This window comes from Cnephaeus nilssonii, assembly GCF_951640355.1.
Source record: "Cnephaeus nilssonii genome assembly, chromosome: 23".
Taxonomy (NCBI): domain Eukaryota; kingdom Metazoa; phylum Chordata; class Mammalia; order Chiroptera; family Vespertilionidae; genus Cnephaeus; species Cnephaeus nilssonii.
In genome coordinates, this window is record NC_137094.1 from 16180208 (window position 1) to 16197742 (window position 17535).

A 17535-nucleotide genomic window follows, 5' to 3' on the forward strand; every position below is an offset into this window, starting at 1 on the left:
ACCCAGGACCGGGCGGAGGGAAACCTTGTGGTTTTATGGTTTATCAGAGCACCTTAGCCTGGGTGATTTTAACAGAGGAGTTGGGCAAACACCTATACGAGTGAAGGAGACGTTGTCAGCGGTGTTAGAGTAATCTATATTTTGGAAGGGATAAATATTGTGAGTTTCAAAGATGTCCAAATGTCCAACACGATGAGGAATGACGATCTACCTAACTCCAGATGCTGCCACCCCCCCCAACGACAGGGCTAATGAAGGGAGACTGAGTGAAACACCGGACCCCAGAAATGGACCCACCGCACCCCAGAAATGGACCGGCGAGGCGGGGTCCTAATTAGAGCAAGAACCCAGGCAGCCAGACAGCCCTGTGTTTGGAGGAGCAGGCGGCGCAGCCGGCCGCGATCCCCGGGAGGCAGCCGCCGCCGCCGCCGCCGCGGGCCCCCGCCCGCCAGGAGCGTCCCCGCAGCGCCTGGTGGAGAACCACCGGGGAGGACAGCTCCCCGGCGTGGCGCGCACTGCGGAGGGGCCCCCGAGCGCCGCGGGTTGGACAAGGCCAGCGGGTTCGGGCAGCAGGAAGGATCCGCGGGGTCCCCCACACACCCACTGGCGGGCAGTTCGGGGCTGGCGGGTTGCCGTGCCGGGGGACAGGTCCCTGCAGGCCAGCGGACCCGCCAAGCCGCGGCGGCCCTCCCCCTCCCGCTGGCACCGCCCCGCCCGGGAGAGGAGGGTGGGGCGTCTCCGGCGTAGGGCGGGGCGTCTGCGGCGTAGGGCCCGCCCACCCGGCCAAGCCTGGCTCCCTATTGGCCGGAGGGCTGGAAGGGCGAGGGGGCGGGGCGTGCTGGAGGGCGGGGCCTCCGCTGGCAGCTCGCGCCCAGGAGAGGAGGATGGAGCGTCCCCGGCGCAGGCCCCGCCCACCGCGCCCAGCCTGGCTCCCCATTGGCCGGAAGGCTGGAAGGGCGAGGGGACGGGGCGTGCGAGGGGGCGGGACCGTCGCTGGCCGCTCGCGCCCGGGAAGGTCGGCCGGCGAGCGCTAGGTGCGTGAGGCGGGCGTGGAGCCGCGGTCGGTGCTGGAAGACGCAGCGGCGGCAGGAGCGGCGGCCCCGGGTCCAGCCGCCACCCTCGTCTCCCGCCGCGGCCCGCAGCCGGCGGCGCCCCAGCTCCGAGTGCGCTTCCCCGGGCGCGGGGTCCCAGGCGGCCAAGACGGCGGGCCGGCCGGGCGCGGAGCGGCGGGCGCTGTGCTGCCGGCTGCGCTGGTGGGGGGCGGCGGGCCCGGGCCCCGGCGCGTGCGGCCGGGAGGCGCTGCGCGGGGCGGGCGCGCGGGCGGCGGCGGCGGCGGCCGGGGCGATGGCCGAGGGCGGCGGGGGCGCGCGGCGGAGGGCGCCGGCGCTGCTCGAGGCGGCCCGCGCGCGCTATGAGAGCCTGCACATCTCGGACGACGTGTTCGGCGAGTCGGGCCCCGACAGCGGCGGGAACCCCTTCTACAGCACCTCGGCCGCCTCGCGCTCCTCCTCGGCCGCCTCCTCGGACGACGAGCACGAGCGCCCCGGGCCCCCGCCCTGCGTCCCCGCCGCCGCCGCCGCCGCCGCCGCGCAGGAGCCGGAGGAGGACGAGGCCGGCTCGGGCTGGAGCGCGGCGCTGCGGGACCGCCCGCCCCCGCGCTTCGAGGACACCGGCGGTAAGACGCGGCCCATTGGGGGTCCCGGGGGGTGCCAGGGAACCCCGGCCCGGGGACGCGTGAGTGCGGGACGGGAATTCCAGATGTTCCTCGGGCGGCGGGTCCATGGCAGCTGTGCGTGAGGCGGCGGGAGCGGGTCAAGTGCGGGAACCCACCGGACTGCGTGGGAGGGGGTTGCGACTTCCTCGTCGCGGGGGCGGGGGCGGGGGCAGCGCTTGGCAACGGCAAGGACGCGGGGGTCGGGCGCCCCGCACTTGCTCTAGGGGTGCCCCGGCGACCTGCAGGGGAAGCCAGCCCCCCTCGCGGGCTTGCACCTCAAGGCTGGGTGGGAGGTGGGCTTGCCTGGCCGCGGGGACTCTGAAACCCCGACGACGTGGCTTGGGGAGGGCTCCAGGCCAGCCCGGCCCAGGTGCCACGGGCGGGGCAGGTGGCCCTCGGAGCGAGGCCCTGGGCCAGGCGAGGGGGCGTCCGTCCACGGTGTCGTCTTCACGGGGCTGAGAGTTCTGCGTGGGAAACTTGGGCCGTCCATGCTGTTAGGGTCGCTGGTGAACAACAGGCGACAGTGAAAGGACCGGCTTCGCTGCGGTAAGGTGTAGGTCTCACCGCAGAAGGCACCTTCCCGCCTGGTTCTGCTCAGCACCTGGCCCCAGACGGTGCCTGATCCCTGGAGAAGCTCGCTGGAGTGCTGGCAGAGGTGGCTGCTGCTGCTTCTTAAAAAAAAACAAAAAACTGTATATATTTATTTCAGAGAGGAAGGGAGAGGGAGAGAGAGAAACATCAGTGATGAGAGAGAATCACTGCATGCCCCACATGGGATGGAGCCTGCAACCCCGGCATGTGCTTTGACCGGAACCGAACCCGGACCTCCTGGTTCATAGGTCAGCACTCAGCCACTGAGCCACACCGGCCCGGCCAGGCGTGGCTTCTTGAGGGCCTTGCTACTGCCTGCCTTCGCGGGAGGTGAGTTTTTAAATATCACCACGTGCCCAGCAGGGGCTCGGCAGCCCCTGCCTCTCTGACGGGTGGACAGAGTGGACACCAGCCCTTGCCCGCCGGCCTCGGAGGCTCTGTTCCTCGCTCGGTGACCGGCGGTGGCAGGCCCTGGATTCTGCACCGGGTGTTCATGGGTGGGAGTGTGTGCAGTGCAGCCCAGGCTGTTGAAGGCCAGGGAGTGGCCGCACTGAGCGGGTGGTGGTGGTGGTGGTGGTGGTGGTGATGGTGACGTGGCTCCTCCTGTGGCTCTCTCTGATGATGGTTCACCCAGACGGGTATCAGCACCCGGGAGGCAGCTGCGAGGGGCTCTGGCTTTGGATCTGCACCCCGTGCTGCAGCCTGCTGCTCGGCTGGCAGGGCTGGCGGGGCTCCCAGCAGGGAGTGGTCTGCAAACCTCCCGCAGGCAGGCGGGCAGGCAGGCAGGCAGGCTGCAGTGGGGATGTGCTGAGCTGCAGCCAGGCTTACACACTCCACCTCAGCCGGCGGTGCTTGGGGTGGCGAGGTTTAAAAGCGTGTTCTCGTTCGGGCTTTAGCAGAGTTTTGGAATTTTCAAAGTCACATCGCTCTGTATACTCCTTTTATTCTTATTTTTTAAAATATTTTTATTGATTTCAGAGAAGAAGGGAGAAGGAGAGAGATAGAAACATCACCGAGGACAGAGAATCACTGATGGGCTGCCTCCTGCACGCCCCACATTGGGGATCCAGCCCGCAACATGTGCCCTGACCGGGAATCCAATCGTGACCTCCTGGTTCACAGGTCGATGCTCAACCACTGAGTCACACCAGCCGGGCTGTCTACTTCTTCTCTACCCCCTGCATTTTCTAGTTTGTTGTTAGGTCTTCCAGCCCTGGTTTGGCAGGCTCTATGCGAGGAGCGTCTGTGATCCAGCTTGTGATCTTGGAACACTTGAAACCCACGTCCACCTGGGAGAGAGAACACAGCGACTCTCCCTACATCTCAGGGAAAGAGTGGAATTGGGGCCCGGCCGGCGTGGCTCAGTGGTTGAGCGTCAACCTATGAACCAGGAGGTCAGGGTTCGATTCCCAGTCAGGGCACAGGCCCGGGTTATGGGTTCGATCCCCAGTGTGGAGCGTGCAGGAGGCAGCCCATCAATGATTCTCTCTCCTCAGTGATGTTTCTCTCTCTCTCTCTCTCTCTCTTTCTCTCTCTCCCCCTTCCTCTCTGAAATACATAAAAATATATTAAAAAAAAAAAAAAGAGTGAAATTGGGTTAGGGGAAGCCTAGTTAGAAGCAAGATTCACGAGTTCCCTGGTGTGAGGATGAACGCGCTGGGATAGATGTAAGCGACCCTGTATTTCTTAGTAACCAAAAACGGGAGAGATTCTGCAGCAGAGCCATCAAGCGTGGCCACTGCAGCACTCACATGGCCACAGAGAGCATATCGTGTGGCGTTCGGCGTTAGGTTCAAATTCTACCTCCTTCCGCTGTCCACGACAGAGTTCCCACTTGGGCCTGAGAGTCCCAGCCAGGCACTTGGACCAAAGATGTTAGCGGTTGTCTGATGGTATTTTTACCCAGTGGTGCTTTCCTGCCGTGTGCGGGAGCTGACTTTTAAGATCCAGCTCTAATGAAGGATGTCCTGTCCTCCACGCAGCACCCTCCCCCTGAGGGAACTTCGGGGGGAAGGTGCCCAGGGGTGAGGTTGATGGCTCATTAAGCATGAGTCCAGATCCCCTGAAACAATACAAGATGGTTGAGGGGGCTGACCAAAAAGATCCTCGCGGCCGGAGGCGTGGGGAGAGGGGTGTTTTTATTCAGTGGCTGCGAGCTGCGCCCAGCTGCTCTGAGAGCAAGGAGGGTCAGCGAAGTACAGCGTGTGCGACGCTTCCAGGGAGTGCGCGCCCCTTTCAAGGCGTGCAGCCGATCTCGCCTTTATTTTTTGTTCCCGAGTTTATTAACGGATCTCACCAGGCCGGTAGCGTGGGATGGGGAGGCGAGAAGAGGGTGACAGCCGGCCAGCGTGGCTCAGTGGTTGGGCGTCGGCCTATGAACCAGGAGGTCAGGGTTCGATTCCTAGTCAGGGCACAGGCCTGGGTTGTGGGCTTCATCCCCAGTGGGGGGCGTGCCGGAGGCAGCCGATCGATGGTTCTCTCTCATCATTGATGTTTCTATCTCTCTCCCTTCCTCTTTGAGATCAATTAAAAAAAAAAAAAAAATATATATATATATATACACACACACACACATAGAGAAGAGAGTGACATTTTGATCTGTAATCAATCTTCATAATAGAAAATTTGTAACAGAAATGTATGTTGCTGATAGAAACAGATGAGGAACAGGCGTCCTGCCCACCTCCTGTTACATAAACGTGCCCATGCGTGTGTGTGTGTGTGTGTGTGTGTGTGTGTGTGACTGTGTCTCGTGTGTAACTGCGTTGCCTGTGCTGGCTTTGGCTGAGTCAGGTTTCTTCTATGAGACGGAGATGAGGTCTGCTGTCTGGGACCCTGCGATGACCTAGACCCTGTGCAGAGTCCCCGTGCACCAAGGCGGGAGGCACTGGGTACCATTGTGCCTTCGATCTGCCTTCAGAAAAGGGGGCCTGTTGGTGTCCAGCTGATAGGAGGAGGGAAGGAAGCGGTGAGCATCTCCGTGGTCAGGGTTGAGACTCCTAACCGCTCTGCAGACTGTACCAGTCCTCCCAGCCTCTTCCTTCTGTGTTTCGTGGATTTAGCTCCTGGGTCAGGCTCTGCAGAAGTGCAGCCCACGGTGATGGGTGGAGAGGGTCCCGTCTCTCACCCTTCGCGCTCCCCCTCCCCCAGGTCCTGGCTCTGCCTTGACTTGGGAGTTCCCTAGGGAGGATGTGAACACAGACACTGCTTGTGGGCTGCCTGGCAGGCTCTCGGCCCCTGTAGAGATGGAGGGGCAGCCTGGAGCGGCAGCTGCTGCGTCCTGGGAGCTCAGGGCCCGGGCCCTCTCCCCACCAATTTTGCAACGAACCCCCTAAAATAGCCCCGCAAGCCGTCAGCCTCCAAATGACCGCAGCGTGCGAGCGAGCGAGCTCTTCGGAGGCGGCCTGGGATGCAGGCCTGGCTGCTTTCTGGGCGCCTGCCCTTGTGGTTTCTCACTCTGAGCATCTTGTGATTCGTTCTCTCCGAGGCGGGAAGGAGCCGACAGAGCCGCAGATGCTCGGGGCTGCTGTCTGTTCTGCGTCGTCGGTCTGGGTCGTGCTGCCTGGGGTCCGAGCTGTTTGCTCTTTCCATCAGAGGTCGGACTTCACGGGAGTTTCCCCCCACCCCCACCCCCTGTGCTCCGTGGCAGCAGCCTCTGTAATCGTTCCGGGAGGAGGCACGACCTTGGGAAGCTGCAGAGGAGCAGATGGCGTTGAAAATTAGCACTGCTCACTGCTTTATCTTCGGAGAGCTGGTTGGTGCATTGGGTTTAAAGACTAACAAGTAAGAGGAGGAAAGTCTTTCTCTTAAAACCAGCATTCACCGGTAGCCTCTACAGTCATAGGATTTAAAAATATATTTTAATTGATTTCAGAGAGAGGAAGGGAGAGGGAGAGAGAGAGAGGAACATCAATGATGCGGGAGTATCATGGACCGGCTGCCTCCTGCACGCCCCCTACTTGGGATCGAGCCCGCAACCCGGGCATGTGCCCTGACCGGGAATGGAACCGTGACCTCCTGGTTCCTAGGTCAATGCTCAACCACTGAGCCACACCAGCCAGGCTGTAATAGGATTCATGAGCAAAGCTACCTGGACCCCTGTCTGGGGGGAAAGGTGTTTCCTACCTTGAGCTGTGTGGCTCCAGGAATTTGAGTCCTACATCTTGGTGGCTGCAGGATAACCCTTACGAAGTGCCAGGCAATAATCAGGCATGTGCCAGGCCCCAGAAACCACGGGGAGCTTCCTGGAGGAGGAGTCCGCTCCTGTGCCAGGGGAACCTGCGCCCATGAGTGAGGAGTGTACCCATGATTGAGGACCATAACCACAGGGCAATGCTTGTCCTGCTTCTCAGCCGAGAGCACAGGTGGGTCTTTTGAGGCCGAGTCGGGGGTGATGAGAAGACCCAGTTAATTATCACCATCAACTAGTCAGACTTCCATTCACCTAGAACTTTTTTCAGTAAAAAGCTTTATTTTTGCCCAGCCAGCGTGGCTCAGTGGTTGAGCGTCGACCTATGAACCTAGAAGTCACGGTTCGATTCCTGGTCGGGGCACATGCCCGTGTTGCGGGCTCCATCCCCAGTGTGGGGTGGGCAGGAGGTAGCCGATCAGTGATTCTCTCATCATTAATGCTTCTCTCTCTCTCTCTCTCTCTCTCTCTCTCTCTCTCTCTCTCTCTTCCCCTCTCTCTCTCTCCATCTCTGAAATCAATGAAAATATATTTAAAGAAATAGACTCAGTGGGTGGCACTCGCTGTGTAAAAATTGGGGAATTTTTTCCCGTTCCTGAATTTTTAAGGTAGCAGCGTTGACTTTCTGAGTTTAATTCATCTTCACCAGATGAACAATTCCCAAATAGGACTCTGTCTCCAAATGCTCGTAGCCTGAATGAAATCAAGTGACTACACAATGACATTAAATTCTTAAGGGCTATTTTGTCTAACGTTATGAAAAGCTAATACATGGAATAATTCTACCAAGATTATAATTATGATATAAACTAAACTCTATTATACTGCTTGGTATCGTTACTTACATTTTATAACAGTCAATTCTGAAAGAATATTCTTTCTGAAGTTATTGGGATAACTCTCTCTAGAATCAATTAAAAAAAAAACCATCATTGTGGGACCCCCTCACCCTCTCTCTGTCTGAAGAGCTATTTCGTCGGGAAATCACGTTTTTTAGCAAAAGGAGCATCGCTTCCCCCCCCCCCCTTATGCTTTCCACGGCATCTCTTTGAAAGCTAATTGTTTTCATTGAGATTCAAGTTGTGTCTGTAGCTCCCAGGAGCTCTGTCTCTCTGGATGCGGCTTTCTGCTGCTTCTGAGCCATCTCACTCTCGCTGCCGTGAGACCGCGGGAGGGGTCCGTTTTCTCTGGGGGCTCACGGCCTGGGCCTGGCGGAGGGAGCACCCAGGGGCTGGAGAGAGAAAGCAGCGCTCCTGTGTGCACGGCTGACTCCTCCTTGTCTCAGGCTCCGGGCGGTTTCTCTGCCTCTGGAGCCCGGGCGTCTAGTCTGAGCTCACAGGCCAGCGCTGAGGGTGCCCCCGGGGCCCCAGGTGTCTCAGGCCTCCTGGTCCTGGGGCTCCAGGCTGGTCCCTCCAGCTGGAGAGGCCGAGTGGGGGACAGAAGTAGGGGGAAGGGCAATGTTGGGGTCACCATCTTTCAAAGAAAAAACACGCAAGCCTTGATCTCAGGGACAAGAATAAAGACTCAGCCCAGCCAGCCTGACTCGGTGGTTGAGCGTGGACCTTTGGACCAGGAGGTCACGGTTCGATTCCCGGTCAGGGCACATGCCTGGGTTGCGGGCTCGATCCCCAGTAGGGGGCGGGCAAGAGGCAGCTGATCGACGATTCTCTCTCATCACTGATGTTTCTCTCTCTCTCTCTCTCTCTTCATCTCTGAAATCAATAAAAATATATTAAAAAAATAAAAGACTCAGTGGGTGGCAGTTCCCATTTTTCAGAGGAAACAGACTGTGGGAGACGCAGGGATTTAGACAGTCAGAAGCCGGGGTGGGGCCCAAGGGGACCAGCTGTCTGCCCGGTGTGTCTTCTCGGTTCCGTGTCTCGTTCTGAGAAGCGGCCTGGAGCCGTGCCTGGCGTGCAGCGAGCGCTTCAGTGTGGGCTGGCATGGGAGTGCCCACATGCCCAGCCCCAAACCTGTCCCTTCGCAGGGACGCTGTCCCTGTGGGATGGAGGGTCAGAGATTGTGCTCCTCAAACTTCCTTTACTCTTCTTCTTTTTTTTTTTTTAAGAGTTTTCACTGCCCATTGCTTAGTAAACACTTTATTTTTTAAAAAATATTTTTTTATTGATTTCAGAGAGGGAAGGAGAGAGAGAGATGGAAACATCAAAGATGAGAGAGAGAGAATCATTGACAGGCTGCCTCCCTGTCAATGGGGATGGCACACGGGATGGAGCCCACGACCTGGGCGTGTGCCCTGACTGGGAATCGATCCGTGACCTCCTGGTTCATAGGTCGACGCTCAACCACCGAGCCACACTGGCTAGGCCAAACTTACTTTTTTCAAAATTTATTTTTATTTGATTTTAGAGAGAGTGGAAGGGAGAGAGAGACACTTTGATTTGTTATTCCACTCGTTTATGTATTCATTGATTCTTGTATGTGCCTTGATGGGATTGAACCCACAACCTTGGCATAGCTGGACGACGCTCTAACCAGCTGCGCTACCCGGCCAGGGCTCCTCAGACCTTCTAACGAGGACTTTTCTGGTGGTTGCTTGGGGGAAGACGGAAGCCATGAGGGGCAGCCGTCTCCTGGAAGAGCCTCCTTCTGAACCAGGGTCAAGGGCCACATGAACAGTTGCAGGAAGCCGCCGTGGCCGGGAGTTACCTGTGCGCTGCTGGGCTGTTACATAACTGGGGCGTATTCAGACGTTGCTGTCACTGTCATCAGAGGCTTTTAGCCTTGGTCTTTCAGGAGAGCTTAAAATTGTTTTGACCTATTTTCCACTCATTCTACCTGGAGATTAAAAGGCCAGATCCTCGGAGCCATGGTTTTCGGGTCGTGGCTCAGTGGGGTTCTGTGACATTTCCCCAGCCTGTGGGTCAGTGCATTAGGCACCAGATGCAAGGGAGTCTGGGCAGTGTCTGGTGTGATGTTGGGTTACGTGTGAGATTGTAAAGAACATGGGTGCTCTCTCTATCCATATATCTATATCTCTATAGTAGAGGCCCGGTGCATGAATTCGTGCACAGGTGGGATCTGGCCAGCCCGCCCCGATGGGGGCCCATTGGGCTGGACCAGCGGGAGGGAGGGGCCACGGGCGGTTGGCTGGCCGGCCCTGCCCCTGACTGGGGTGGGGGGGTGATCGGGGGCCGGGCCAGCCAGGGGGGGGGGGGGCGGGGGGCCGATCGGAGCCCGGATCAGGCTGCCGCAGTGTACGTCATAGCCACTGGTCCTTCTGGAGGTTCCGCCATTCCGGTCGCTGGGCTTTTATACATATAGATATCTACATATCTACATATCTATGTCTACATGTCTATATGTCTATATATCTATATATATATTTTTATGTTGACTTCAGAGAAGAAGGGAGAGAGAGATAGAAACATCAATGATGAGAGAATCATCGATCGCCGCCTCCTGCACACCCCACACTGGGGATCGAGCCTGCAACCCAGACATGTGCCCTGACTGGGAATCGAACCATGACCTCCCAGGTCATAGGTCAACACTCAACCACTGAGCTGTGCTGGCCGGGTGAGAACATGGCTTTTGAGTCAACTTCCTGAGTCTGCTCTGAGTCCAGCCACGTCCTCAAACTCTCACACTTCCCAGCCTTGATGGGAGGGGGAGGAAGGCCACGTGGACACGTGGGAAGCAGATGCCCTTCCTGGCAGGTGGGGAGCGGCTGGTGGGAGGCCCAGGTGGGAGTGTGTTGGGGGCTGGTGCCAGCAGGGCACCTGAGGGGCGGGGCAGGGGCTCCCAGGTGGCGGGAGCGTGGAGGGTCGTCAGGCCATCATAAGGATGTGGCTCTCACCTGGAGGGCAGTGGGAGGCTCAGTGGTTCTGGCTGAGGGTACCCTGCCCCAGAGTGACTGTAGAGAGATGCTTGGGCGCTGGGCCTAGCACCGGCCACGGGAGGACCTGGCACCGCCTTCATCTAATGAGGTGGGGGGGAGAGGAGGGGGAGAGGGGTGGAGGAGAGAGGAGGGGGGGAGAGGTGAGGGGGAGAGAGGACCGGGAGAGGGGTGAGGGGGAGAGAGGCCGGGAGGCGTTGCAGTTGCGGATGTTTTGAAACCAGAACCAGCCATGTGCCCTGATGGACTGAATGATGAGGCGCTGTGTCCTGAGTGTTGGGGGGACCTCCAGCCGTGGTGACAGAAGAAATAGGCAGCCCCTGCCCCAGTCCCCCCCCCCCCCCCCCCCCCCCGTTCCAGTTCTCCGGGGCCTGGGCAGGCCCGCTGTTCGGGATCAGCCCTGTGAAGCTCACAAGGCTCTTTGAACAGTTCAAAGGCAGGAAGGTTTCCATTGGGTGTGCGATCTTGGTGGGGAATCCTCACAGTCCCGGGAGCATCAATCCGGCCTCTTCCCGTAAAAAGTCCATTTCATCTTCTCCTTTGCAGCCGCGTCATTAATGAGCAGGTGCCCGGCAGGGCGCCGTGTCCAGCTCCCCGGGCCCCTGCTCCGGGCCACGCTCGGGCCTCCACCGGGGCAGGAAGAAAGGCAAAGGCGTGTGGCTCACGGCTTCCTCCCTCTTTGTCTAATGGTGTGACGACCATGCCTTTGGGGCCATTTAACGACTGTAAAGCCCGTTCTATTTATTGGCTATTAAAAATGGTGAGGACGAGGTTTATTTCTCTTGGAAATAGCACATCCTCTTAATTGCACCAAAAATCCTGCAGGAGCTGGGTTTGTGGATGACCCAGTGCTGCTCTCTGTCCCCACGGCGTCTCGGTTTGGTGCTGGACGCGGCCCTGGGACAGGGAGCAGAAGCGTCCTTGGCGTGGCCCTGGGTGCTGGCGGGTCGGAGGTCAGGGGTCCGACGTTATTTTGTGTCTGTCGCTGACACTGTCCCCCACGAGCTGCACCTTAGTATGTTTCATTTTATAATGATGCCACGTGAGAGGTTCTGTCTATAAAACCTCCGCTATGCCCGGCCAGCGTGGCTCGGTGGCTGAGCATCAACCTAGGAACCAGGAGGTCACGGTTCGATTCCCGGTCAGGGCACAGGCCCGGGTTGCAGGCTCGATCCCCAGTGTGGGGCGTGCAGGGGGCAGTCGATTCATTATTCTCTCTTATCATTGATGTTTCTATCTCTCTCTTCCTCTCCCTTTCTCTCTGAAATCAATAAAAATATATTTAGCCCTAGCCAGTTAGGCTCAGTGGATAGAGCATCGGCCTGCAGACTAAGGTCCTGGGTTCAATTCCGGTCAAGGGCATGTACCTCTGTTGCAGGCTTCCGGTCCTGGTCAGGGGCATGGGGAGGCAACCAATCGATGCGTCTCTCTCACATCCCCCGAGCTGCTGTCACAGCCCCGGGGCTTTGTTCCGTCCAGACGGCTCCTGTCAGCGACTGTGGCAGGCTGGCGCGCCTCCCCACGCCCACACGCAGGCCAGGGTCCCTGGCGACGTGCCCGGTGCTTCCCTGGTGGCAGAGCCCAGGCCACGCTGTGCAGGGGAGGTTGGCACTGAGCCCCAGGAGTCGACCCCGCCGTGACGCTGAACTGAGCTCAGGACCACTTGGCCCCTGGGTGGGCAGGGAGCGGTGGCCGGCCTTCGGGAATGCCCTGGTGATTCTGAGACCCCTTCCCCGCTCCGACCCCCAGCCCTGGACTTGGTCTGCCCTTACCCTTGTCGAAGCCACCAGAAAGACAGCGAGGGACACACCTTTGTCAAAGGAACGTGGGTCCTTTAGCTGCAGCGAGGTAGAGGGCTTCTGAGTAATGAATGTTTGGGGAACTTGGTCAGGGTGTGCAGGGACCCTGGGAGAGACAACCCGGGTTCAAATCCTGCGTCTGGCCTGCGGGGCTGGGTCCTTGGGCCAAGTCCAAACCCTCCTCCTGGTGCCTTCCGTCTGCCGCACGCCCACCATGTGCTGGGCACTTTGCCAGCAACCTGCCATCTGTGCCCTCGGCCCCGCTTCCCGAGTCTGGGGGGGGCGCGGTTTCATTGTCCTCCTTTTACACGTGAAGAAACGCAAACTGAGGTCACCCAGCTGGTAAGGGCAGAGCGAGGACCTCAGGGCTGCTGGACTCGTGTTTCAGGCCACGCTGCCTCTTCACCTCAGTCTCCTCATCTGTAAAATGGGCATTTGTGATTCCAGGGAGTTGTGTGTTCAAGTCCGTAACACAATCCTCTGTACCCACAGGGACTTGGCCAATCATTCGTTCCTTTCCCCCTCTCCCCTCCCCCTCAGGGCTTCTCCGCTGCTCTGAGCTGCTTCCCGAAGTGAAGTACCCGGTGGTCCAGGGAGCGCCCTCGGACTTGCTGGTGTCCCGGCTGACGCCCTCTCCCCTGAGCCGTAGCAAGGACTCGGGGAAGGGATCGTCCTGCTAAATACGTTTCTAGTCACTGAACTCCACTCTGCCCTTTGCAAAGGTGACAGTAAAATTGCTGCCTTTCATTTCGCCTGTCAGCCTAGCGTTCCAAGTGAAAGTGGATTTCTTTCTTCCTTTTTTTCCTCCTGCGATCTGTTCCCGCCCGGCCCTGGCTTGAAGTGTGTGTCCCTGGCACGTGCGTGTCAGGGCCTGGATGGAGGGGCCCCGTTGCTCACTCTGCTCCCGTGTTTGCGGATCACGTGCCGCTGGCTGAGCGGCCTGGACTGTGAGTGGAGGGACAGATGCCCGGTAATTACCAGCTTCCTCCCACAGCGGGGGGCTGGCAGGCATCGCCTTGTGTTTTAAGGGGACATTTAAGCAGCGTTTTAAAGAGCTAGACCTACAGCTTTTCCATGCAGGAGAAATGAGGTGAAGCCTTAAGACGCCTCCCTTCCTGGGCAAAGGGACTTGGAAGAGGAAGCTGGACCGAGATCCGCTGAGCGGTGGCAGGTGCCGGAGGCCCGAGCGGGGTCCGGGCCGCCGTGATGGGCGCCACGAGTCGCAGTTGTGCCCCGCAGAGCTGGTTTCTGCCTCCTCCCCTTTTATTTATTTATTTTTACTTTTTAAGTATCTTTTTATTGATTTCAGAGAGAGAGGTAGAAACAGCAATGATAGAGTGAATCATTGATTGGCTGCCTCCTACCTGCCCCTCACTGGGGATGGAGCCCACAACCCCCGCATGTGCCCTGACCGGGAATCGAACCGTGACCTCCTGGTTCGCAAGTCAAGGCTCACCCACTGAGCCAGCCAGGCCTGAGCTGCATCCTCACGGAATTGTCTTCAGCCCACCGGCCTGGACAGCACACCGCCTCTCCTTCCTCCTGTTGCTGATACGCGGGTTCTGGGCAGCCAGAGAGGGAGGCTCCTCATGGGCAGCCGGGGGTGGGGTGGGGGGGCAGGGACAGGAGGGGAGCTGGGTGGAAATCTGTCCATCACCATCAGGGTGCGTGTCCCCCATGAATGAGCCTTCAGGGTGGGCTCCTGCCAGGTACAGTCCTGGCCCAGCGTGCTCCGCTCGGGCCGAGGGGGCCCAGCACAGGGAGGCGGAGCCCCTGGCCTCCAGCGCCCGGATTTGGCATCTGAATTCGGAACCGGCAGCGGCGCTCGTGTCTGCCTGTAACAAGGGAAGGAGGACGGCATGACAGTGCCGCGTGTCTCCTCCACACGCACGTCCCCACTCGGCTTGGTTTTCCCTCGCGATTACAAGGGCGGGCCGTGTGGTTTCATTGACAGGAGGCGGCGGGTGCTGGCCGCCGGTCCGCCCCAGGACGGACGCTCCTGGGCGGCGCTAGCTGGGCCCCGGGTCTGCAGCATCCATAACGTGTGGGCCGCCCTGCGTCCAGGGCCCGGTGCGGCCCAGCCCGCAGCCGATGAACCGGAAACCAGTCATTACCATCCAGGGTGATGGGCGGTAATTGAGAACTGAGGTGTGGGTGCCAGACTTCTGGGGTTCAAATCCAGCCCGTGGGCCGGTCACTTAGTCTCTGGCTTCATTTCTTTCATCGATATAATGGGGACAACGAGACCTCCCAGGGAGGGAGGAAGAGGAACTGAGCTCAGACAGCTCCTGGCACCGTTTAGGACACGCTGGGCAACTGCCTGTTTAGCCTGAGAGCGGCTGCAGGGTGGGCGGTCATTGCATTTCTGTGCTCATCCTGGGCCTCGGCCTGAGCTCCTGGGGTTGCAGCGAGCTCCAGGCTTGGAGGGAGGCGGGGAGCAGCCCCGGGCCGGCAGTTCTCCATGTCCCCTGAAGAGGCTGCGGGACGGGAATGAGAGGGATGGTAGCAGCCACCACAGTCGGAAACCCCCGGTTCCTGGTTGCAGCCTGGTGCGCCCCGACTCACACGACCGTCACAGCAGCCCCGGGAGCAGCTGGCCCGCGGCCCCGGAGGAAGCCCCTGCTCCAGGGCTCGCAGCTGCCGAGTGGCCAGGCTGGTGGCGCCGGAGTCAGCAGCTCACCCACGAGCTGTTGGGGGAGGTTTTTTTTAATCTCATGCGTTCGTGCCCACGTCAGCGCCTGGGGAGGGAAGAGAGGAGCTGTCTGCCCACGTCCTCCTGGCTATTTTGCTGTTTCACTGTGAGCTGCTTCCATCTTTTAGAAAAGAGACAGGAGGGCAAGCGCCGATGAAACCACGTGTGGCCTGAGCCTCCTCCTCTCTTACACGGAAGATCTGGAGAGTTCTTTCCTGGGGTGTCTGAGGCGTCCAGTGTGGCAGTTTCAAGCTGCCAACCTGCTTCCTGGGTTTAGGGCCGACGCCCAGCCAATCAGAAGTGGGGAGGTTCCCCCATCTTTGACATTTAGCCCCCCCCATTAGTGCCCTCGCCCCCCAGTTGGGCTCTTCCTTGCATGTTAGCAGCATCTGCTCAGGCTGCTTTCCTTCCCGAGTCCTGACAAACAATAGCCCGGTTTCTCAGAGGGATATTTATAACCGGGGACGGCACAAAGAAGCATTTGATGCCCACACGAGCATTTATGGGATTCTTTTCTTTTTCCCAGTCTCATGAAAAATTCATCCCCCGAGGCCTGGCTGCTCTCTGTCTCCTAAGTTTGGGTGTCTGGGCTTGTCTGCTCTTCTTTCTTCTTAGACGCTTAAGTCAGGTGTTGGGGTCGGGGGAGGGAAAGTCCCAAATAAGACAGGACGGCTTGCAGCCTTGGGCAATCTCTTCTCTCCACTAGCGGGTCGCTGATCCCACTCTGTATGGCACGTGAGAGTGGCCCTTTTCCTGAAAGGAAGGGGAGAGGAATATCAGGTGCACCCAGTGTGCACCACGTCAAAAAGCTCCCAGCACACACAAGCCCGGGTCCGACGGCTTCACGGGAGTTTTACCAAACAGTCAAAGAAGAACTAACACCGGCCCTCCTCAGACTATTCCAAAACATCCGAGAGGAAGGAGCACTTCCAAGCTCTTTCTTTAGGGCCAGCATTATCCTGATTCCAAAACCAGATAAAGACGCTACAAAGACAGAGAATTACAGGCCAATATCCCTGATGAACATAGATGCTGAAATTCTCAACAAAATATTAGCAAATTGGATCCAGCTATATATTAAAAAAATCATACATCATGACCAAGTGGGATTTATTCCAGGTGTGCAAGGCTAGTACAATATTCGCAACTCAATAAACGTGATGCATCACATAAAATGAAAGACAAAAATCACGTGGTCATGACATGATCATATCAATAGACAGGAAAAGCATTCGACAAAATCCAACACCCATTTTTGATGAAAACTCTCAGCAAAGTGGGAATAGAGGGAGTATATCTCAACATGATAAAGGCCATATATGACAAATCTATAGCAAACATCATATTCAATGGGCAAAAACAAACCATTTCCTGTAAGAACAGGAACAAGACAGGGATGTCTGCTTTCACCACTCTTACTCAACACTAGAGGCCCGGTGCACGGGATTCGTGCACTGGTGGGGGCGTGGCCTGTGGAGATCGGTCTGCTGTGGGAGTGCTGCTCATCCGGGTCAGCTGAGTGGCTGTGGACCTGCCCTCTGAGGGAGCGTACTGACCACCGGGGGGCAGCTCCTGCGTTGAGCGTCTGCCTTGGTGGTCAGTGCCCGTCATAGCGACCGGTCGTTTTGCTGTTTGGTCAATTTGCATATTAGGCTTTTATTATATAGGATAGCACTGGAAGTTCTAGCCACGGCAATCAGACAAGAAGAAATAAAAGGCATCCATATTGGAAAGGAGGAAGTAAAACTCTCATTATTCGCAGATGACATGATATTGTACCTAAAAACCTAAAGACTACCAAAAAACTACTAGATTTAATGAATCTGGCAATGTAGAAGAATACAAAAACAACACTCAAAATCAATGGCTTTTTTTACGCCAATAAATGAATTCTCAAAAAGAGGAACTAAAACCCATTTGCCATTGCAACAAAAAAATTAAGAAACTTAGGAATAAACGTAACCAAGGAGGCAAAAGACCTGTACTCAGGAAACTATAGGATGTTGGGAAAAGAGACAGAAGAAGATATAAACAAGTGGAAAAATATACCATGTTCATGGATTGGCAGAATCAACCTTATTAAAATGTCCATACTACTCAAGGCAGTCTACAGATTGAATGCGATACCTATTAAAATGCCAACAGCATATTTCACAGATCTAGAACAAATCCTCCAAAATGTACATGGAACCAAAAAAGACCCCGAATAGCTGCAGCAATCTGAGAAAGAAGAACAAAGTTGGAGGAATCACAATACCAGATTTCAAGTTACACTACAAAGCCACTGTAATCAAGACAGCCTGGTAATGGCACGAGAATAGGCATATAGATGAAAGGAACAGAACAGAGAACCCAGAAATCGACCCAAGCCATTACACTCAATATTACAGCCTCCTGCACGCCCCCCACTGGGGATTGAGCCAGCAATCCAGGCATGTGCCCTGACCGGGAATTGAACCGGTGACCTCTTAGTTCCTGGGTCGATGCTCAACCACTGAGCCACACTGGCCGAGCTGTTGTGAGGCTTTTATTGCATTGGTGAAATTATCTAAACGAGTCCCTCCAGCCTTCTTCACCGACAACTTCAATTACCACATACAGAATACCTCGTGTAAATGCTTTCTCACCTGGATGGAATTTCCCAGGCCCACGTGGCGAAAGCATTCTCATTTATAGAGGAACCTGGACTTACAG

At 57.3% G+C, this 17535-nt stretch overlaps 1 protein-coding gene across 1 annotated transcript in view; it reads left to right on the plus strand.

Annotated features, from left to right (window-relative positions):
- Window positions 1-1344: 1344 nt before the first annotated feature.
- Window positions 1345-17535, plus strand: part of PGBD5 (piggyBac transposable element derived 5) — a gene marked incomplete at its 5' end in the record, with an annotated part of 32617 nt that continues 16426 nt past the window's right edge. Inside the window, one exon of the mRNA XM_079763545.1 lies at window positions 1345-1675. Coding sequence (XP_079619671.1) covers window positions 1345-1675 — 331 coding nt within the window. The remainder of the gene's footprint in view (window positions 1676-17535) is intronic.